We start from the raw sequence: 24,611 nt of genomic DNA, 5'->3' as shown, positions 1-24,611 counted from the left end.
TTTTTTTTAAGTTTCTTTTGATTCATTTGAACGTCTCATTTGTTTCAGTAATTCCTATTCAGGTCTGGGATCATAAAAAGATGGCATGTTCAAAAATTCAATGCCAGTTAATGCCCTGTAACTTTGTTGGCTTATATCTCAGCATGGAAAGAGATTGATTCTGTATCGGTTATCTCACAGTGACTAGTATTTAACTCTTCTAAAGTCAACCAGTGTTAACACTCACCCACCACACCCAAGTTAGCCAAAGAACAAGAGAGCAACAACACTGCATGCCATTGACCCTCGTCCTGCCACAGCATGTATCAGACACCTCCCCTGAGAGCCAAGCTCTCTGCTAGGCCCTTGGGGTGAAGGGCATACATTGTAAGCCCTGTTATCCCAGGAAAGACATACCCAATTTTGTAGATTTAGGTAGCTGTCTGGGTTGCGGGGCAGGGGGAGATGTGGAAAATCTTTAACACCTGAAAGTAAGTTTTGTTGCTCAAATTTCATAATGGTAAATTATATTTTATTTAAATGATACATGAAAAATACTGCCTTGTTAACAGGGTATATTTCTGATCTCTAAGTACCAGATAACTTTTAGCAGCTATGGAATGGAAGACATCCATCAATAACATTCTTATTTAGTTTGTAACTGGAAGTCAGTAATCAATGAAGTTGTCAGAAATGATGACGACGACAATAGTAATACAGTTTACTAAGCACTTCCTATTTGCTATGTGATTTACAAGGGTTACAGCGTCTGATCCTTACCACAACCCCTGTGAAGTTAATACTGTTCTTGCATTTAAGAAAATGAGGTAAGAGAGGTGAGATCACTTGGCCCAAGATTAAAGAGCTAGAAAGTAGCAGATTCAGTATTCCAACCAAGGTCTACCTTATACCACACTGCCTTTTAAAATTGTTTTATTCCCTCCGTCCCATCTGCCACCCACCCCTCACCCCCCACTGCCCCAAATAACAATCTAGCCTCCTCAAATATGTAATTTCTTACTTTAGAAAATTTAGAGACATACTGCCTTTGGTCTAACCAGACTAAAAAACAAAAAGCATTTTTTAAAAAATAAACATCCTCCAGATGACTTTTTCCTCTATCATTTTAGAAAGGACACTTGAAACAACCTGTATTATTTACAGTTGGTTTGGTAAAACGTGATTCACAATACTCTGCAGTATCATGTGAAAATTATTTGCGTGAAGAATGGAAAGGGTAGATCCTAATCTTAAAACTGCATTTGACACAGTAGATTTTATGGTTCTTTCTTTGCCTCATTGTAATTTGGCCTGTTTATTAGCACTATAAGTACTTAAAATCCAGTACTGTACTTCCCACTCTTTGCTGCAGATAATTTTGAACTCAATGCATAAGTACCAGCCACGGGTGCACATCATTAAGAAGAAAGACCACACAGCCTCATTACTTAATCTGAAGTCTGAAGAATTCAGAACATTCATCTTTCCAGAAACAGTTTTTACGGCGGTCACTGCCTACCAGAATCAACTGGTGAGTATACCCTTCACAATTTATTTCCCGAATAAGATAAGGCTTTAGGAGAGTTATCTTCTTGGAGAGAAGGGCTATCCCAGTATTCAAAACAGAAATTCACTTTGGAGAAAGCTATGGAGAATCAGCCCCAGGACTTCCAAATATGTTGAGTATCCATGGCTCAAGGTTATGAAGGTCTGTATTACACCATCTTTCTCAGAACCTTTATACTCCTGGTCAGGCTGTTCACTGCTCACATGTCCCACCCAAACCTGACCCAATCTGCCTTCTCAAATTTTCTCAAGAACATTACCTGCTTCCTTCTCTTTCTGGTAGAGCTTCATGACATGTGTTACCATACACTCATTGCTTCATAAAATTTAGAAGTTCAGTTTTTCTGCTAAATTAGCACACGTAGTGTGCTAGCCAACTACCCAAACTACTGATACATTAGATATTTTGTGAGATTTATTCAGCTGTAATTCAGGGTAAGATAATTCTAGTAGAATGATCTTAAATGCCTCTTTAGATAATAGACTGTAGTATGTAAACAGTTGTGTATTTAATTAACATCAAGATATCTAATTTATAATATTGAGTTATATATTTTCTATTCTGTTGTAAATCATATTTAAAATTTATGCATTTCTTCATCCATAAGGCTTAGTCCAACTCTACTGTAAATATTTATCAAAGTGTTGCTAAGGACTGAGTCCTGTTAGATACTTCCCCATGTATTCTTTCATGGTCAGCATAATCTTGAAGGCCAGGGGTAACAGTAACATTCTTTAGTGAGGAATCTGAAGCTAAGAGAGGACAAGTAACTTTTCCACAGTCCGAATGGACCAGAAGAATTCCTTTTGATACACTGTACTTTAGTAAAAGGAACTCACATTGTCAGTTTACTCTGGGTTTTGTGTCTTGCTTTTATTTGACTGGTTATAGGTATCCAGGACTCTTGCTCTCCTCATGTCTTGATGTTATATTTTGGGTTCTGAGTGAATACTGTTAGGTGCTGCCTAATAGATGGCTCAGAGTCCAGAGTGGGATGGTCAACCAAGCAAAAATGGTGTTGAGTCTCTCAGGAAAAGCAAGAAGATGAAACTGAAATCCCAGGTAGCCCTACACAGATGAGGAAACAGGAAGTCAGAGAAGGGATGTAGAAAAATGGCCAGAGTGGGTATGTGTCTGTAAGGCATAAGCACCTATAATTTCCATATGACTTTGAGTAGATTTCACTTCACCACTGTGGCTGCCATCTTCTTTGCCTGTAAACTGGAACTAAGAAACAGACCATCTTACGGAACAACTGTAAGGATCAAATGAGATGCTGTGCATAAACATGCCTTTGGAAATTGTAAGGCACTCTGTAAATAAAGCACGTGGTGACTGTTGGACTGTCTCTGGAATGTCCAAAGAGGATTTGCCACCATTTGGATTTTTAAATGTTAGTGGCAACTTTTCAATGAAATAAATGAATGCACAAATGTTTACTATTTATCTTTAAGTAAAAGCAAAGTACTATAACTTTTTAATTATCCTTAAGATAACAACACAGGAGTGGCAACTTTCAGAGAATGCCCAAGCTAAAAATTTGTGTAAAGACTGAAGCCCACAAAGCCCTAAAACATAATGCTATTCCTCTTAGAATCTGGAACACTGACATCAACAATCCCATTTTTAATTTATTTGAGGACACATGTCATACAGGTATCACAGGATCTAAAGAGATTCCTGAAACATTTAATTCAATTTACACTAACTGAATTAGTAGCTTTTATATTATAAAACATCAGATTTATACTAATACAAGAAAACCTGCTGATGTTTGAGAATGAAATAGAAACTTGTCATATGGAAAGTTCATTGCTTTTATCAGAATTCTCTGTAAAGGGAGCCAAAGCAAGAATAGGTAACTTGGGATTGTTTAGTGAAAATTATGGGCAGAACAAAATTAAGGAAAGTTCTAAGTGTAACACCTTAGATTTGGTTTAATTGATGAAGAAGCAATCCTGAATAAATATTGGCAGGACCTCTCATATCATGGAACACGGAATAGGAGGTTATTATCTACATAATTATAATAACAGCTAATATTTGGGTGCGCAAGGCACCATTTAAAGTGCACTGTCTTATTTAATCCTCACAATGATATTATGAAATAGGAACAACAATATTTTTATGTTGCATTTTACAGTTCAAAGAATGGAGGCATGGAGTTAAATAACTTATCCGATGTGACCCTGCTGCTCCCATCACAGATATGAATCCAGGTAGTTAGGTTTAAAAGCCTAACCTCTTTAGGTGCTTGGTGTCTCCAAGAAAGGGGAACCTCACCTCCTCTCAGCTTGTGACGCTGATGGATTCAAGACATCCTTTTTAGAGGGTTTCAGTTCTTTATGTTAATCTCTTTTCTTTTCAGCAAGTGCTCACTGCTTACCTGCTGTGTGCAGGGAGCTCTTCACACTGACAGCAGCCAGTGTAACAAGATGGTAATCAACCTATATTGACAGTCAAAATATCCACTGGCATTAGCTGTTTCTAATAGGAGCCATATGCTTTAGTGACATTACCTCACTGAATTCTTTTGTTTCTGCTCAACATTTATCTAGAAAATTTTCAAATATCCCAAAGTTAAACAAATGGTAAAATGAACCACGTATACTCTCCACCCAGATTCAACAATTAACATTTTTCCAATTTGCTTTACCTCCCCTGCCCCATTTCTCAATCTCTGTACATGTACATACTTTCCCCCTTCTCGCAACCATTTGAAACTAAGATGCATGCATCATGATACTTTACCTGTAAGTACTTCTACAAGTTTAGACTGACAATAAGATTACTTTGTAACCACAGTATCTTTACAAGATCTAAAATTGAGTTCATATTAAAAATTTCAGGATGGACCTACAAATGTCTTTATAGCCTTCCCCCCCTCACCCCCACCTTTGAACTAGTATCCACCTAAGGTTCATGGTTTGGATTTATTTTAATTTAGAAGAATCTCTCTATATTTTTAATCAATATCTCACTTAATTCTGACACTAATCCCCTGAATAAGGCCCCATAAGCCTCATTTTGTGGATGAAGAAACTGAGGTTCAGAGTGGTTAATACACTTGCCCAAGGTCACAAATCTGGTAAGTGAAAGAACCATCTTCTGGGTATTAACTCCTCCTTTTTGGTAGCATCCTGCTGGATTGCAAGGCCAAGAAAATGACCACTGACAGTGTCAAGGCTGGGAAACTGAATGTGAAAATATTGCTAAATTAAAATAGGCTAAGATTCTAATAAACACATATCCCAACACTAGTTGCTCCTCTTGAAAATGTTTATTTCTAATAAAGATTATAAATGGGCTCAAAATCCACCTACCAGCACCTAGCTAGCTTTCACTGCATCATTAAGTGTAACGATTAATATGATTAGTATATATCATTTCATTGCTAAATAACCCACAATAAGTGATTAAATTCAGTACTGCTTTTCTCAATAGATCCTGCCATGTCTGAGTTTATTTCTGTGCACCCACCTTTAAAGCCATAATCCCTAGCACAATGCTGTATGTGTGTGTGTATGTGTGTGTGCTTTTACTTAAAGATAAATAGTATAACATTTGTGCATTCATTTATTTCATTGAAAAGTTGCCACTAACATTTAAAAATCCAAATGGTGGCAAATCCTCTTTGGACATTCCAGAGACAGTCCAACAGTCACCACGTGCTTTATTTACAGAGTGCCTTACAATTTCCAAAGGCATGTTTATGCACAGCATCTCATTTGATCCTTACAGTTGTTCTGTAAGATGGTCTGTTTCTTAGTCCCAGTTTACAGGCAAAGAAGATGGCAGCCACATTGGTGAAGTGAAATCTACTCACATATATATTTGAAATTCAATTAATAGTCAAAAATTTGATTTGGTATACTAATGAGCCATTTTTGCAAATGGTTTATAGACCTCATAAGACCAACTGAAATTCATGTGGGGTGAATAAATCATTTTGGGGGTTAGTATTTTCATTAGTCTTATACAGTTTTCTAAAGTTATCCTTGATTCTTTCTAGGCCTCCTCACATTTACTGCCTTTTCACTGCTATACCATGCTTGTCTACTGATTTACCCATAATAAACATAAAATAAATATATAGGAAATAAACAAATATGTACTAAGTACAGTATAAATATTAGAGTATTTTCATGCACAAAGAACAGGGAGAAAAGAGAGAAGATTTAAAAGTTCATACTTAGGACCGCCTTTATATCTCTTAAACTTTGGATAGGACATTATTTACATATATAGTAAAAGCCAAATCAAATTTTCCATTAGAATTCGTGAAAAAGCTTCTCATTTATTGTGTCTGGTAGTTTTATTTGTAAGTAATGAAAACGGGACCTTTTTTCTATTTTTTCCTCTGGTTTTTGTGAGGAAATGATTGCATTTCTTTACATTATTAGATTAAAGCTAAATACATTATACTTTCAACAAACTATTTTATAATTTAAGATTTAAAGGTCATACATTGTTTTTGAGCAGGCAAGCCATTGCTGTAAAGTTGAAGTGTAGGTCAGGTTTCATTTTTAAATGGCTTTGGACAGATCTTTTCCTGATAATTGGAGAAATGGTCTCTGAGGGCCAATTTCACCTTGTGGCTGGGAACCCCAGCTATATTCACAGTCCAGTGATATCACATGGAATAATAACTACTAGAAAAAGTCCCTTTCTCTTTGGTGCAGCTGGCAGTGTCAAAATCTGCCCTCCACTTATACATATATTTATCTGTAGAGGAGATGTTGAAAGAATGAATTTTTTTGGTTAGGAAGTGCATTATGTTCCATATTATTAAGATAATACATGAAAAAACAGGTGTATTTTGACCACAATTAGTCAGTGATTTGCATATATGTACATACACTTGAAACAGGATTTCTTAAGCACATATTGCTGTCCTTGTTAATTCTTCTTCCTCATAAAATGAAAATTATTGCTGCTTTTAAAATTTGTTGTTGAATCATAAAGACATACTTGTAGTTTCACATGGGTTCTCTACATACGTTTTTGGTAGCTATTTTTGGATCTTTCTTTTAGCTTTACCTTTGACATGGGTGATGCTGTTCAACAGCTTTACAAGCTGCAGGTATTCTATATTAGGAAAATGATGTCCAACTGACATCACTGTATATAACTCAGGTCTTTCTCTCATTGGTTCTCAAATACGTAACTTTTTCATTCTCCCATATTTCATAAAGGGATATAAAACTATATCTGCAGAAATGAATTTCTTTCTATTAACTACTGGTTTTTATTTAAATATCCATGGAATAAAATCTGTGCCTGACCTTTTAAAAGTGCATGATTAACTAGAATGTTAAAACTTTGCTATTTAAAAATTACTTTATCTTAAAATAGAAAACAAAATGCTTTTTATGTAGACTCAAGAATTTCACCTAGTCTATAACTGGTAAACATATGAAATCATATTTCTGACTGCTTGTCCTGGAAGCAAAGTTCAAAAAGACATTTCTGGGGTGCTTATTGTTGGTGCCCCAGTAGATTCAGAGTCTAGTGATATCACAGTGAGCACGGTGGGCTCATTAAGAAGTCTACCCACAGTCCCTGTACTGCTAATCAGTACTCCATAAAGCCTGTTCAAGACTGTAGTGGTTAGTTCAGGGCCCCCGTACAATTTTAGTAGCAAGAGATCCATTCAGCTTTTTTTCTCTAACTTCCAAAAGCAATTTTTTCCCCTGGAATTAGATTGAATAGTCCATAGAGAAAGTAAATATCTGGTTACTCTCTTGAGCTCCTTTTCTAATTAACACACTAAAGTTAAATCACTGCTGAACCAACTGGTAAATCTAGCTGTATGAGTACATCTTGTACTATTCTTGAAACTTCCCTTCAGTTTGAAATTATATCAAGTGTAAAGTAAAAAAGTTACCATTGATACTCTTGGAGATGATGAAAGAAGGACCAAAAAGATACTGGAAAGAGAAAGTTCTAATAAATGAAAGAAAATTCCAAAGAAATCTGAAAACTTGTGTTGAATTTGATTCACTTCCTCATTCAAAGTTATGGCAGTCATACTAGATATGGTGACACATCAATTGAGCAACTAACACACACACACTGAGAATATTTATTTTCTACGACAACTCCACAATCAGCACATTCTGAGCCAACAGTCTACCTCCTGGAAATATAAATAACAACAAATACAATTCTCAAAATCCTTTTCAGGGACAAAGTGGATCAAAGGTGGTTCTTTAACTGTTATAACAGATAGATAATATTTTCTATTCTTTTAGTTTATAAAGACTCAAACAAAGCTTGATATGGTTCACATTTTTTTGTTATATTTATTTAAAAAAATTTTTTTGGCTGCACTGCGTGGTTTGCAGGATGTTAGTTTCCCGACCAGAGACTGAAACCGGGACCCGGCAGTGAAAGCGCCAAGTCCTAACCACTGGACCACCAGGGAATTCCTGATATGGTTCATATTTTAGAGGGATGGCTGCAAAAGGACTTCGTTCAAAATTAGTTTCTCCATCAGATATTATTTGCCTTTGTCTCCAGAAAATGTTATCCATTGGCAAATCCATTCACTTTTTATAAATGAGCTTGTAAGAATTGAACTTGAAGACTTAACTTTATTGCTGTATCTTACAGTTTCAGTTTGAAGCTTTTATCTGGGTTTGGTTCACACTTAACATCACCTAACACTGCAGGGGACGTGGTGCCAGCTTCTTTAGTGGCACTTAAACCACTTCCAGTTCTATGTATGCCTCTGCCTGCTCCATGGAATTTTAGGGACCATGTGATCTCATTTCTGTTGATAAATTATTGTGAAAGTGCTATAAAGCACTTTAGAAATCTAAAGTATTTTCATTTATAATTATTCAGTAGAAAAAGATAAAGAAATCCCACTTTTGAGGATTTAAAAATCTTGTTGGTGTTTTACAATTCTAGAATATATTGACTGCTTGGGCTTTAGAAGATGTTTGTAATTTATTTCAAACAAAACTTTTTATCTTTGCCCTGAAAACTGACCTTTAATACTAAATCCTAGTCTGAAAGAATGGCTAAAATAGACTTCACCCTTTAGAAATCCATGCCCTTAATTAAAGGGGTGGCTGAGTGTGAGAGAAGGTTCTCTACAAACTCTTGATGGCCACACTTTAGGGGCAACCTCAGTGGTTCCTGTATATTTCTTTCTATGCACACAAAGTCCTGTTGCTGTCCATTAAGAACAGGTTTCTTACTTATCTAGCTTATTTCCTTCACTGTTTACCATTGTCCATTAACTAAGCTGAAAAGGAAATTAGCAATTTTATTTTTGGCTACTCTAGAGTGAATGTGCATGGGACAATAATGAGCATTTCTGAGGCACTGTCAAGTGCCCTTAAAAACTAATATCAAAGAACCAATCTTACAACTTGCCAGTGTTAATGATAGAGAAGTGCAGTCTCTCTGGTAAGGATAGTGTGGGAAGTTCTATTTTAAGTGAGGTAAATAGCTTTTTGCAGCTTGTACATTGGTTAGCTCACATTAAGAAAACTTGAAAAGTAAAAAAAAAAAGACTGTCTTTTGTAATGAAAAAAACAATTCTTTAGATGTTAATAGTTTAAAATGAAAAGTAGATACACTCTGATCAAAGTGAAAGTTGCTTATTGGCAAAATAGTATTTCAAACTATTATATATATATATATCTCAAAATAGATATATTTTTTATTGTGTTTATTCCTTACTTTGAAAGAGGAAGGCATGCCGCCCTCAATCTATAACTTTTTATCCACATTAAGACTATTCTGTGTGTGTCTCTCTTTCCAAAGATGAATGTGGGTTCTCATTTTGACACAAATGAGCTATGACTCTCTTTAAAGGTATCTGTGGTTCTAATTCCAATAATTCTCCTCCATTCCTTTTAGCTCTTAACACTCAGAAATTTTGCAAGTAGAGCATCTTTTAATCAATGTTTTATTTATTTATTTATTTATTTTCTTTGTAACCTAACATTTTTCCGTGAAGGTGCAGTGCATATATTTTAATGGATCTTTCTACATTAATATTGTGAGAATTATGACTAGCACAACACAGACACTTAATACTTCAGACTATGATTCTTATTAGGAAATATTTTTTTTCCATATAAGCATAGAGTCTGTAAGTAACATTGTATGGGAGGATAATAAGAGACCCACTAATTTGATTCTTAGTCAGATGGAAAGGGGAACAGGGGTAAATTTATATGCTTAAAGCTTTATATCATGTATTTATGTCAGGTATTTCATATAGTATTGAACATGAAGTTACTATTGTGGTATCCATTATGGTATATATCAGTACCCATGGTATTAACAAATGAGGCTGCCAAGTCAGCATGAGGTAACATTCTTGTTTTTATTCCCCATTACTCACCAGTGCTGGCCTTCTAGACAGCTTCCCTATTCCCCAGTCGAGCTCTAGCCTTTCACTGCTCTCTCAAATACTTCACACGGCAGCCACACTGTTTGTAAAAGGCCCCCATTTCAAACTGTCTCTATCCATTGACTTCCAGACTGTTTTAGGACCAGTCTGTCCTCAACTACTTCCTTCTCTCTGAGGGCTTCTCTGACCATTCCACCCAATTTAGGCCTCTTGTGAACTTGCTTAGCAATTTTAACCTCTATCACAATACTGAGAGACATTAAGATATTCTTGGGGTGCCATGATGGAAAATGAACAAACTTTTTATTTCTGATTTTATTTCCTTGACCATGGAAATGATACGGTTTTGTTACACTTTCTTCCCTTTCCAGATAACCAAGCTGAAAATAGATAGTAATCCTTTTGCCAAAGGATTCCGGGACTCCTCCAGGCTCACTGACATTGAGAGGTAATGAGAATTTTCTGTTTACTTTTTTGCCTAGATAAGATAAAGAGAAGCACTAGTTTGTAAGAGCACACTCCTTTCAACACCAAAGAGCCATAACCTCACTGTATAGAGTCTCCAATACTCTGTATAGTCTCCAGTTCTCTGCCCCACCTTCCCTTCCAGTTATAAACCCTGTAGATATGCAACTGCTTAAGCTTTGACAGCTGCAGCAGCTGGATCTATTCTACACTCAATTTCTGAGTGAAGTGGTTTCTTTGGACAGGACATTTTTTCAACGGGGCTTCTTTGTTATCAAAGACACAGTCCTCTACATGATATTAAGCTTCATGTCTTGAGTGGTAATCCACAGAGAAATAGATTCTTAATAGCCTTTGCCTTCTGGAGTGGATATATTTGTTAACATAAAGACTATAAAGGTAGTTTGGAATTTTGAAGCAAGGAGAGGCAATTTAAATCAAGGGGTATATTTTACCTACAGCATAGACTGCTTATACTTAATAGGAAAGCTATCAGATCTCAGGACCTTTAAGAAGGCAAGTGACAATCATGTGCCGTAATTTACCCCACTTTTTATTTAATTAAAATGGTTCACACGGTGTGAGACTGTCTACGTGATGAGTAATGACTATATTGAGGTGCATAGTTTGCCCAAAATTAATGTCAAAAAATGTTTTTTTCAAGGAGATTATTTGTAGCCCTTAAACATACTATGTAACTTTCTGTACTTATTCTGTTTTGGTTTTGGTGAGCACATTTAAGTTCCACTCTCTTTACAAATTTGAATTATATAATACAATGTTATCAACTATAGTCACCATTTCACACATTAGATCGTCAGATCTTACTCATCTTCTGTATCTGATCTTTTATGTGGCCTGGAATCTTTTGACAGGTGGGGTACCCTAGCTTTATCTCCAAATCTTTGTGTGATTTCCCTATCGACTGCTACGTGTTTCTGCCACACTCTTTGTTACCTACCACATGGTCACATCTGACCTCAGCACTTCTCTCTAACCTGTCCTGGAAACTCAAATTAAAGGATGATTACGTGTTTTAGCAACATCTGTCTTATCCTTCCCTCATCCTTCCCAAATGGCAGAGCATAGGCGTGTGGTTTTGACTTGTGGGAACAGATATAGAAGCTCGGTGGGGAGACAAAGTATCCAGCAGGAGAGACTGAAAGTTGGGTAGAACTGTGGCATCTGAGTAGAAAAGATTAATTAGTTGGAGTGCTTGACAAGTGACTGTGGGGTACTGAGAGATCAGGGAAGGAAACTTGAGCTTGTTGAAAAATCCATTGCAAAATGCAGAGAGATGGCAAGGAGATAACTCTCCAATTAGGTGGGACATAGGAGTGCCAATAGGTCATAAGACCCAAGTCAGTGAGAAAGTGGTATCAGCAGCGTGGGTGACAAAGGAGTCCATTTACAAAGGCTACTTGCATTTAGGTGTGGCCTTTTTTATCTCCTATTTCTGGAGTGCCAGAGGTACTGATTCAGACTGGGTCTATGCAAGTGGGATTTTAATATGTGAACTTTTTCTCCGTTCTAGTCAGGGGTCAGGCAAGAATGAAAACAGTGGCTCAGTCGGGAAGTAAGTGATGTGTTTTTACAGTGGGCATCATATCTTCTGTCTCAAATCAGTGGATGAGCATGGTATATAGAGACAAAGTCATGGGTTAGAGCCCCAGCTCTGCCTTTTCCTGCCTGAGTGATCCTAGAGAAGTCACCTAACCCCTGAGTCTGTTTCCTCATCTAGAAAAATGGAGAAAATAACCCTGCTTACTTCAAAGGTTTATTGTGAGAACCATGTAAGATGACATTTATGAAAGCACTTCTAAATCTCAAAATGTAAAATAATTATATTTTATTAGATGAGCATAGTTTTACCCCATCCAAGCTACTTTTAATAGTCTTAATAAAGCTACTCCTAGAGTAAAAATAGCCCCTTTTGTTGCACTTGTGCTCATGAGAGACAAGTACCCAGACTCACTACCCTTTAGAGAGACGGATTTGATAACACACGCAGCCACATTTTCCACTTATTTAATAAACATCCTGATGTGGGGAACACTCACATGTACATGAAGCTAAGAAGCTTTCAATGGTCTGAGGGCCAAGAGAGCATCTTATGTGACTAGCTGCAAGTTTGCAAGATGACCTAAGTAGTGTGAAATTGGCCAAGGTTTTGGATTTCATTTCCAGGTATTTCAGTCTGAATTTTTTCTAAGCAGCCTTTGGGGATGGGACAAATCAGATCAATTGATCTTTGGAGACCTAAAGAAATTAAATTAGTCTGGAGTCAGTTACTGCACTAAACCATCTAGTAATTGAATTGCTCCTTGTAACTGACTGAAAACAGCCCTATTTGTAACAATATAGAGAGCTTTTTTTAATAAGAGATCTGAGAGAAAAACACATCTTTTTAGGACATGATGACAGAAATTGCACTTTTCTAACCTAATTGAATATGATGTTATAAATATGTGACCTTAATGATTTCAAGTTTCCTGTTCTAGATTTACAGCTACTGTGTGGGACATCCAAACAAAAATGCCTTTAGGATTGGATCTGTTTGCCTTATACCTCTAAACTCACAGTATTATTCTTTCTACATCTGCACAAACTTTGAGGATACTCTAAAGGGCATTCTGGTTTTCTTGCTCTCATTTTATGAGGTTCCATTCAGATACCTGAATGTCTTACATACTTCATGTGCAGGCTTCTCCAGGGACAGCATCTCCCTCATTTATAAAAGGCAACTCATTACCAAAAGTAGAAAGTGTTTTCATTAGATGCTTTGCATATATACCTACAATGGACAGCCAAGAAGCAAATCAAAAGCTCAAAGGGATTTCTTAATATCATCTAATTTATAGTTATTTAGTTCAGGGAAAGAATTATCTGCTGGTGCCATATAATAAATAACTTACAGACACTCTATCAGTTGGTTTTTCTTTTGTGGGGAGGGAAGGGGCACTTTGTATAGTAAGTGAAGGCATGGTATTACTTCGGAGAAAGGAGAAATGACTATGAACATATTTAAATGTTCAAAATTAAGTTTCTTCTGTTAAGTTTTTTTGTTTGTTTGCTTTGATTTTTACAATTAGAGTTCATGCTTATTGCAGAAAAATACTGACAAGCAAGAAAAAGAGCATAAAAAAAGTAACAAAATCCCATTCACTCAGAGATAACCACTGACAAAACTTATATATTCTTCCAGATACTTTGCTATGTACATATGAACATTAACTTCCTTTGAAGTTTACCACACACGCTATTTTAAATCATTTTTCCCTTAATATCAATAGGTATATGTCTGTAGTATACTTTTTAATGGCTGTCTAATTTTCCATTGTGTACAATAATTTGACCAATCCTATAATGTTAGTTACTTAGGTTTCCCACTCTTTGTTATTACAAACAGTGCCAGGAAGTAAAATGTATATCTTTACACATATTACTCATTATTACTATAGGATAAATACTAACAAATAAAAATGCTGTGTAAAAGGATACACATTATTTTAACCATAATGTTATTTTTAATTGTTAAATTTTGGGGAAAACCTGAATGTTCAACAATAGGAGAATGGTTTAATGAATTTTTATAGTCATGCAATGGAATTTTTAAAAATTGTGGTAAAATATGCATTTTGAACATTTTTAAGTGTATAATTCAGTGGCATTAAGTACACTCACAATGTTATACAACCATCACCATATCCACTTCCAGAATGTTTCCAACATCCCAAACAAAAAATCTGTACCCATTAAATAGTAACTCTCTACTCCTCCTCTCCACAGCCCCTGGTAATGTCTATTCTACTTTCTGTCTCAATGAATTTGTCTAGTTTAGGTACCTCATATAAATGGAAAGATATGCATGTTTTAAAGGCTTTTCATATATACTGCCAAGTTTCCTTCAAGAAAGATTGTCCATGTCATGATGAAGAGTGTCCATTTCTTTGCACATTTGTGAAATATGATCATCATCTTGTTATCTTTGCCAATTTGATAGGTGAAACTCTGCATTTCTCTTTCGTAAATTGACCTATTTATGTCCTTCGCCCATTGTTTTTTTCTTTTGGATTGTTCATCTTTTCTCTTATTCATCTATAAAAGCTGTTCTTATGTATTAATATTTTTATTGTTAATATATATTGGAATTATTTTATCCGTTTGAAATTAGCTTTTTACTTATGTTTTTGATAAACGGAATATTTCATCACCAAATGTATTGTTCTCTTTATGATTTCTATCTTAAAAAGATTCTCTAGTCCAAAAAAACATAAATAGGTAAATATTCAACTACAGATTTTCTATCATTTTATTGCTTTCTAGGTTTTTATTTAAATACTTAACTCATGCAGTATTGATTTTGTATAAAATATAAAATAGATGTCATTGTACATTTTTTATAAGTGGCCCCAAAACTATATATTTACTAATATATTCCTTCCCACTTTTAAAAAATTTCCCCTTTATCATATACTAAATTCTTACCTATAGTTGTTTTTAGTCTCTTTATTGATCAGTATTGTATTGTTATAATTTTGGTAAATTGGTATAATATATAAATATTTGATGATAGGTATAGATATCTGATATGACAAACTCCAAATCTTTTTTACTTGTCATTTTCAAATTTTCTTGACATTCTTTGACATTTATGCTTCCAGTCTCTGGAATTTTGTCCAGTCTTCCCAAAAAACGTCATTGGAATTTTGATTGGGCTTGTGTTGAATTTATATAATAATTTGGGGGAGAAAAATGATATCTTTACAGTATTGAGACTTCTAGGAGTATGTCATATGTTTGTCTTTTTACTGAAACCTCTTCTTATGTTCTTTAGAAGTTTTGGTATTTTCAAGTTTATAAGTCCTACACAGTTTCTTAGGCACATAGCTACATTGTCTAGTTCAATAGCCACTGGCCACAGATGGCTAGTGAGGACCTGAAATGTGGCTATTCCATATTAAGAAATACCATAGGCACCAAAAAACAAAACAAAAACAAAAAAACAAACAACAAAAAAAACCAAACACTGATTTTTAGGGTTTAGTATGAAATAAAAGACTGAAAGTATCTCAACAGTAGTTTTAGGATATTGATTACATGTTGAAATAATATTTTGGAGACATACTGGGTTAAATAAAATACTAAAATTAATTTCACTTGCTTTTTCAAAATGTGACAACTAGACTATTAAAAATTACATACATGGCTCACGTTACCTTTCTTTTGTCTAGAATGTACTAGAATTTTTAATTAGAAATCGGTCTAGTCTGTAAAAAGCTATTGATTCCTATATGTCTTTGGCATCCTGCCATTTTATTGAACTTAAAAAAATTAGTTTTAACAATTTTTCCTTTTAGTCTCTTGAGTTATCCACTTAGATTTCTATATCATTTTCAAAAATGATCATTTTATTGTTTTCTTTCTAGGATTTACGCCTTTAACAATGTCTTTTTCTTGTTTTATTACACTGACTAAAATTTCCGGAATACTATTAAAAATTGATGATAGTTAGCATTTTTCTCTTGTCCTTGACTTATTTAGTAATGCCTCATGTTTTATCATTATATATGGTTTTCACTGGCTGTTGGTTTCAGATTGATATGCTTTATCATATTGAGGTATGCCTAAATTAAGAATATTTTGCTATCCTGAATGTTAACTGAATTTATATTAAATGCTCTTTTAACATCCACTGAGACAATTTAAATTATTTTTCTACTTTTAAATAACAATATGATTAATTCTAGTCATACTGTCTATGTTGAGCCATCCTTGTATTTCTGGAATACATCCTATCTGGATTTTATCTGTTTTTCTTGTAATATATATTGCTGGATTTAACTTACTCATATTTTATTTAAGACTTTTTGTATCAGTCTTCATAACAGAGATATACTTTGTTTCTTCTTTACTTCTCTGTCAGTCTTTGGTATCAGGTTTCTGCTTGTTTGTTTGAATAAACTGAAATATCTTCCTTCTTTTTATTGTTTGATCCGTTTAAATCCAAAGAAGTGATACTTTACAGTCTTGCCCATAAATTCATCTGGATTCACTATTCTTTTTTTTTTTTTTTTTTTTTAATTAATTAACTTATTTATTTTTGACTGTGTTCGGTCTTCGTTTCTGTGCGCGGGCTTTCTACAGTTGCGGTGAGTGGGGGGCCACTCTTCATCGCGGTGCGCAGGCCTCTCACTGTCGTGGCCTCTCCCGTTGTGGAGCACAGGCTCCAGACGTGCACGCTCAGTAGTTGTGGCTCACGGGCTTAGTTGTTCCACGGCATGTGGGATCTTCCCAGACCAGGGCTCGAACCCGTGTCCCCTGCATTGGCAGGCAGATTCTTAACCACTGTGCCACCAGGGAAGCCCCGGGATTCACTATTCTTTTGAGGAATACTTCTTTAACTACTTTCTTAGTTTGTTCCATAATTTATCAGTCAAACGATCATTTTACTTCTATCCCATTTAATGCCTGTCTTGAGTTCTACTTTGTCTCATCTTATATTGGTATACCTTAACATTTTTTGCTTTTATTTGCCTTCCAATTTTTAAAAATCTTTGTCCCTACAGCAATAGACCCCTCTTTCTCTTGCATAATCAAATATCTTGACATTTCTTTCATTAAGTAAAAAACAACCTTCTCTTGATGCCATGTGTCTCTTGAGTTACTGATTTTCCCAGTTTTCGACTCCTTCTTATAGTAAAGCTCCTTAAAAAGAGTTGTGTGTATTCTTTTCTCAGTTCCTCTCTTCCCTTTGTCTCTTCTACCCTGTCATTTAGAGTTTCACCCACACTACCCCACCAGTCCACCTCTGTCTTGGTCACCAGTGAACTCTCCATTGCTAACCACGATGGTCAATTCTCAGTCCTATCTTACTTCACCTATTACCAGGGTTTGACACTGTTGTTTATTCTCTCCCTTTTTCCTCTTTGCTTCTAAGATCTCTCACAATCTCTGGTTTTTATTCTACTCCATTGGCCATTCTTTCTCCATCCCCTTGTTGGTTCTTCCCCTTGTCCTCCATCTGTAAACAGTAATGTGTTCCAGGCCTTAGTCCTTGGACCTCTTCTCAGTTCGCATCCCCTTCCCAGGTGATACCACCAGTTTCATGCCTTTAAATGCCATTATATGCTGACTACTATCAAATTTACATCTCTGGTTCTGGCCTCTCTAGAGTCGAAGCTCTGGCTGGCTATTTCTTTTACTTTTCCGTCTCTGCTAAGGGTACCTCACATCTACAACAGGACGCCCAACCACACTCTTCTACACCTGCTCTCCTCTTACAGTTCCCTACTCAGCTGCACCCCTCCCGTTGCTCCAGCCAAAAGATTGGGTGTCACCCTTGCTGACCCCTCTTTCTCTTTCCACATGCAGGCAACTAATCATTCTAACTATATCCAGAGGAGTCCAACTACTTCTTACCATTCTCACTGCTACCACTCTTATCTAGGACAATATCATCTCTTTCCTGAATTATTACATTAATTTCCTAATTGATCTTTCTACTCCCACTCTTACTGTTCTTAAGTCCATTTTCAGTTCACCAATCAGAATGATCTTATCAAAGAAAGGAAGTCAGATCACATCACTCTTGCTCAGAGTGACTCATCTTCCCATTCACAGTAAAATCCAAAGTCCAGACAAGGCCTGAAAGGTCCCATAGAATCTGATTCCAGCCCTCCCAGTTACCTCTCTGAACTCACCTACCTTTGTCTTGCTCACTTTCCTTTGATCATGCCCAGGCCCATCTTAGCCCCAGTTAGGGCCTTTATACTTACTTACCCTCTGCCTAGATTATGCAGCCCCCAATATCTGATTGGTCCAATGCCTTGTCTTTTGCTTCCTACTATATCCCCAGAGCCTAGAATAGTGCCTGGGACATAATAAACACTCAAATATTTGTTGAGTAAATAATGATGTGTCTTTAAAGATGTCATACAGAGTATCTGTATTTTTAAAACTTTGTCTGGAGGTCTTTGTGTTTTAGTCGAAAAATTTAATCTATCTCCAAGTATCATGACCACTGATATGTTTGGTATTGTTTCTTTCTAACTGTTTCTGCTCTCTGTTTAATTCAACTATTTGTTTTACCCCTTATTTTCTCTTCCTGTCTTTTGTTAAATTTATCAAGTCCCAGCACCACCCCCCACCCCACCCCACTTTTATTAGTTAACATTCCACAGCCACCGCGTGCCAGCCAGTGAGTTATGCAGTTGACATATTTTATTTCAGCTACACATCAAAATAATTCTCTAATAAAGTATGACTATCATCCCTATTAAGCTGAAGCTTAAAGAGATTAATACTTTATTCAAATTCACATACGGTAATTGGTGACAGCTGAGCCTTACACCCAGGTTAGTTTGAAACCAAAGTCCTTCTCTAATGTTCATTATATTTCTTTTTAATATAACTATGCTTTTAAATTCTGAAAGACATAATTGTAAAGTTGATATTTCTCTGTTATTGTTAGGAATGAAAATATACATTTTCTTTTCTTGTAAAATAGGAGATATTTAGTATGTGATTTTTTTCCTTGTACTGCCCCTCCCTCAACCTATAGCATTGATTTAAAAAATCTGGGATTTAAAATCCAGTTTATTCATGCATCTTCTTTATCTTCTTTTTCAATTCTTTTTCTTAATGTTAATGTAAGGATCACAAATACATCAACCACAATCATTTAAATTTAATTCTAGTCATACTCATTTCATTGTTTAATGCTCATTTCTTCTGTTATACTCTGATTACTGGAATTGTGTTCTGACTTTATTCTCAGTTGTTGAAAGATGTTGAGTAATTGGTTGAGGAAGGATATATGGGTGACCCTCTTTATCAGTTCACACATATCTGAGAGGATCTGTTGCCATTATTATAACCTGACTAGCGTCACTGTCTTTCTCCTCAGAACTCTTTCAACCTTCCTTTGTCATCTAGTTTTTAAATACTGTAGATAGAGTAAAAGCTGGTGCTAAATTCACTCTCTTTCCTTTGTTGGAAAATTACCTTTTTTTCCTATCTGATAAAAATGCTTTTAGAAAGTTTCCTTTGAAATTCAGAAATTGTACCAGTATTTGTTCAGTTGTAAATTTTTTTCATTCATATTTACAATATAACTGAGCCCTTCCAACTGAAAACTCAAGTCGTTACTTATCTCAGGAAAATTTTCTTGTTCTTTTTTTTTCCTCCTCTTCCTCATTCTTTTTGCTTCTAATTGTTCTGCTCTATTCAGACCTACTAAAATTCCTATTATATAAATGTTACAACTCCTGAATCTATTCCCTATTTCTTTCATCTTTTGTTTAATAATTTTTATTTATTTAACTGTTTACTCTGATATTGGAAGAATTTCCTATATGAGTCTTCTAATTTGTTGATTCTGTTTTCTACAGCATCCGGTATTCTGTTTGCTGTCCTTATTGAGTTCTTTTAAAATGTGGTAATTATTATTTTGTCACTTTCAAGTATACTTTTACATTTCCAGATTGTTTCCTTTTCATTCCTGCTAGTCCCTGCTTTATTAGTATAGGGTCTTCTTAAATCTCACTAAAAACTTGAAACTACAAATTAGAGACTTAAAACATTTGTTTCTTGGAACAAGTCTGTTTCAAAAGAGATCACTTGTTCTGTTTTTAAAAATTAGTTTTCTTCTTTTGAATTGCTGAGTGTTTTGTAATTCCAATTATCTTTCTCTAGCTCATGTATAGAATGGGATGTCTGTTTAGCGTTAGGAGCTGAGATTAATTGTGAATAAAATCATGTGGCTCTTTGTTTAATCTTGCAGGTGCAGACTGAAGAAGGGGTAATAATTTAAACTTACTGTGAGTGTGCCAATTTGGAAATAAAATTATTCTGTTTGGGTTAGGAAGTTGTTGCAGGTAGGTGGAGATAGCCTTGGAAAAGGGAGTTTTAACTTTGCATTGATTGTATTACCCTGTCTGCCTCAGCAGCTGGAAATCAGCTGTTCCCTCACCATGCCCAGCAAAGCAACCTCATGGCCCTCCTCCAGAGCCGGTGATGGTCATTAGCCCCGCACCCTTCAATGTACCAAGACCACAGTGTGCTAGCTGAGAGGGTGCTGCTGTGGGATCCCTTCCTCATGGCCTCCAGCAGTGTAAGAATCTGCTTCTCATCAGCTGCTCAAAGATCTGCCTTTATCATTAATCTCCGCTGCTCCAAGGTGGGGTTTAGGTGAAGCTCTGACAGAGGGCTTTTCATTTCTTCCCCATCCCCCCAAGTAGCTTTCCTCCCTGTACAGCGATGAACCACACGCTGTTTGATGCTTCCCTCACTCCTTTCCTGTGGCTAAAATGTCAAAGTATGCAGTTGGCACTCTCCCTTCACACTGAGAGTCTCTATAAAATATGTTTAAAACTCCCTGGGATTGAACAAAACTTTTAAACACATGAAATTTGGACACAAGCCCAGAGGGAATCAGGCCTTCTTGCTCAGAGCTCAAACACTATTAGTTTAGATGAAGAAGAAAACTTCAGGAAACAAAGTTGCAAATCTGCTATTCTGGAAATTTATAGTTTTACCTGCATCAAGCCATGGAGCAGCAAGTATTTTGCCAGGTTTGCTAAAGAGGTTCAGTTTATGGATAATTCCTAGGTCTTAAATAATGACTTCTGGTGCTAGAAAGCAAGCAGTGTTGGTTCTAACACAGCTCTAAGCTGGCTTGTGGAATTTCTGAGGCAGTAAGGTTTTCATAAAGAGCAGTGTGGGGTGAGTGGGGCCCATCTCTAATCAGGCAAATAGCTTGGAGCAGGGGTTGGCAAACCCTGCTGTCTGCCACCTGTTTGGTATAGCCCACAAGCTAAGAATGGTCTTTACATTTTAAATGGTTGAAAAAGTTATAAAAATAACATTTTGTGACATGCAACAATAATATAAAATTAAAATTTATTGTCTATAAAGTTTTATTGCAGGACAGTCACATTTTTCAATTTATGTATTGTATGTGGCTGCTTTCATGCTACAGTGACAGAGCTGAGTATATCTGACAGAGATCCTAAGGCCTGCAAAGCTTAAACTATTTTCCACCAGGCCTTTACAGAGTAAGTTTGCTGATCACAGGCTTAGAGCTTTAAGGGGCTGTGGAAATGCTGGCAGAAAGGAAAACTTCTACCCAGAAATTTTACCTCCTTAGGATGGTATTTAAAATGAAGAAACTCAGAATTTCATTTTGAGGCCCATATGGTGATGCTAATTGACAAAGCTGGTGAGATCTGATCTCTGCCAACACCTTATCCTTCCTATCTTTACAATGGTAGTTTTTGAGACATGCCTTAGGGTCATTTTAGCACCTGTAGTTCAAGCCAGAAGAAAGATGACAGAATAGGATGACACAGTAATAACTTCAGAAATGCATACTTAAGATTCTCTGTAAATTTCAATTATCTATGTTATTTTTATCCATCATCTAATCTTGTGCCTCAACTATAATGAATAACTGAAAACTAGGTTGTAATTTTTTTTTCCTCTTTCAGAGAAAACTTTCAGGGCCTTTAGAGAACAGTATAAAAGGTATTTGGGAAAGCTGGTGTTAGAAAGACTCCGAAAACATCATCCAGTTTATTGTTAACGAATTAGAAAATACTTTTACTAATATTTCCCAAATTTGCATTTTAAAATGGAAAAATATGATATTTAAAATGTGTAAGAATCCAGTACTCAAACTTTAAATAAGTCAAATGTGAGCCTCCACTTCTCAGAATCCCCCTCCCCAGAGACAGTCTCTGTCCTCAGTTTGAAGGATATGTGTGTGTACACCCACATGTACTTTAAAGGTAAAATCCTACTTGAGTTCATACTGATACTTTCTATTTCAATTCAGGATGATAAAGTTTTTACTTAACCTCTCTGACCTTTTATCTGTACTTCTTTTCTCTCATGCTGAGCCTCTAGTTCTCAGTAACACCAGGAATGACAGAATATTCTGTCATTGCTCCTTTTTTGCTTTATCTCACAGCATAGAGAAGCATAGCAATCTCAGAATATGTATGTCAGCACATCTCCAACAATGTGCCAACTAAAAATAGTTTAAAATCTTTCTGTGGTTCTTTTTGTCCTTAGTGTAGATCCTGCTGATACTACAGTGTTGTGTTTTTTTTAAGTTTTGTTTTGTTTTTTGTTCATACCACTAACCTAATGATACACATTTAGGTTCATTTGTTTTATTGTATTTTTTATTTTTTGGAATTTAAAAAAGTATAATTTTCTTATATGGTTATTTAATACATGATTTACATGGTTTCAAGACAAATCTACAGAACATGACTTATTCAAAGATAGTCAAAATTCTATATCTCCTCCATCCTATTTCTTCCCTCTTCTATCAGTAACCATTAAAGAAAAAGAAAAAGCATTGTTTATCCTTGTTTTTTAATATAATATATTATGTTTTTTAATATAAGCAGATACATGTTTATATATGCTTCTTTTTCTTAAATTTTAACACTCTACATTTTCACCTTGTTTTTTATGTAACAATGTACATTAGTATTTTATTACATATATATATATATCTGTACTACGTAAGTATATAATATACATGTAATGTATATAGTAATATAGGCTCAGTTGTGGCATATTGTTTTGTTATATTTAAATAGATATACAAGTATTTTATATAAATAATCTTTTACTATGTGGTCTATTTTATTAGCAACCTTTTTTTTTATACTTTTTTTTGGTAACTAGCAAGATTCATACTCTCGTTCTGTTTTCCTTTACACTAATATCTGTTAAGAACTCCTACTCTCCCTCTAATTTTCTTTAAGTCCCCTCCTAGAAGCAATATTGAAATTAACTAGTAACTTCTTTTTTTCTTCCCCCCTACTTTCCCTCTTTTTCAGCATCTGATTTGAAGTAACATCCTTTTAATCCCAGTTAATAAACATATATAATCAACAACTTTATTCTACTTACCATGTTCTTTCCCCATTCTCCCCCCCATTTTTGAGAACTGTATCTCATCTACCTTGTCGGAGAATACTGTATCCTTTCTTATAACCATGGTTTAGTCTTAGTTCTATAAGTAAATATATATTTAATGCCCCTGATGCATCTTATGTCAGTATCTCTCCAGTGTTTTGGTTGTCTGAAGTTCATTTTCTACTTGGTTCCTCAAGAAAGGCTATAGTGGACCAAAATTCCTTGTCTTTTGCATGAACATGACAGTCTGTGGCCTCCATTTGTGAAAGTCAGTTGGACTTGGTATACACAATCCTTCCATCACATTTTCTTTCCTGCCATATTTTGGATATGTTGTTACTTCACTGTCTCCTGGAATAAACTATGGCTGTCAAACTCTGATGACAATCTAATATTCTTTCCCATATAAGTGACAGCCTTTTTTCTGGAATGATCAAAAGATTTCATTCTTTTTCCTTTGTTCTTATTGTCCTTGATCAAAGGGCAGAAGGGGATGCCCAGTTCCCAGAGGATTATCTGGACATGTTGCCTTCTTATTTCTTTCACTCATAGATGATGTGAAGGGACAGAAAGGTGGCATCAGTCTTCTGAAACATTATGCATTTGTTCCTCTTGTACCTCATGCTTTCTTAGAATGAGGAGTCCTTGGAGTACAATCCAAGACCCTCCCTACACTAACTTCTAGTGAGCTTGCCAACGGAATAAATTTTAAATTGTCAGAAGCTCTGCTGATGACCTTAGAGGCAGAGAAGTGGAAATTCATGGTGAAATGAAATGTAAGGATTATGTGGATTTTCCTTCTCTACATCATGGGTCCCATCCAGACAGCTGGCACTTGCAACATTTTGGTGGACTCAGTGGGAAGCTGAATGGAAGTCCTGCTCAGTGCTCTCTCCAGATGTCCTATAGTAGAGCCATTTCTTTAAAAAATCCTCCTCTACCTTTGAATTCTGGACATATTAGTCACTTTTTTTCTTAAAATGTGGTCCAGAATAAGACTTTCTGCAGTATACTTTTGTGTACTTAGTTCATCTCTCCTCCTCATCTTCACCTTCCCCTATTTAGGATACCTGCTGCTGGTATCTGGGCTTTCTTCTAAGCATTCTGGCTAGCTTTGGGAAAAAGAAAATTCTGACATTCAGGGCTCCTGAAGAAGTCATGCGTGTCATGAACTGATTAGTCCAACCTAATAGTTGTTACCCAAATAGCCGACAACATAAGTTCACATATCACTCCTTATATTCTATCTTTAGAAGAAAACCAGAATAAATGATTTATGCAAAGCAGAAG

The 24,611-nt window shown here is 35.6% G+C and overlaps 1 protein-coding gene across 1 annotated transcript in view; it reads left to right on the top strand.

Annotated features, from left to right (window-relative positions):
- The window catches only part of TBX20 (T-box transcription factor 20), a 51,287-nt gene that overhangs the window by 11,804 nt on the left and 14,872 nt on the right, over positions 1 to 24,611 (top strand). The window contains exons 5-6 of the mRNA XM_024750777.1: positions 1,352 to 1,510; positions 10,292 to 10,368. Coding sequence (XP_024606545.1) covers positions 1,352 to 1,510; positions 10,292 to 10,368 — 236 coding nt within the window. The remainder of the gene's footprint in view (positions 1 to 1,351; positions 1,511 to 10,291; positions 10,369 to 24,611) is intronic.

This window comes from Neophocaena asiaeorientalis, unplaced genomic scaffold, assembly GCF_003031525.2.
Source record: "Neophocaena asiaeorientalis asiaeorientalis breed wild unplaced genomic scaffold, Neophocaena_asiaeorientalis_V1.1 scaffold164, whole genome shotgun sequence".
In the NCBI taxonomy this organism is placed as follows: domain Eukaryota; kingdom Metazoa; phylum Chordata; class Mammalia; order Artiodactyla; family Phocoenidae; genus Neophocaena; species Neophocaena asiaeorientalis.
The sequence above is the reverse complement of the archived record's forward strand: the minus strand, read 5'-3'. Positions and strand labels throughout refer to the sequence as shown.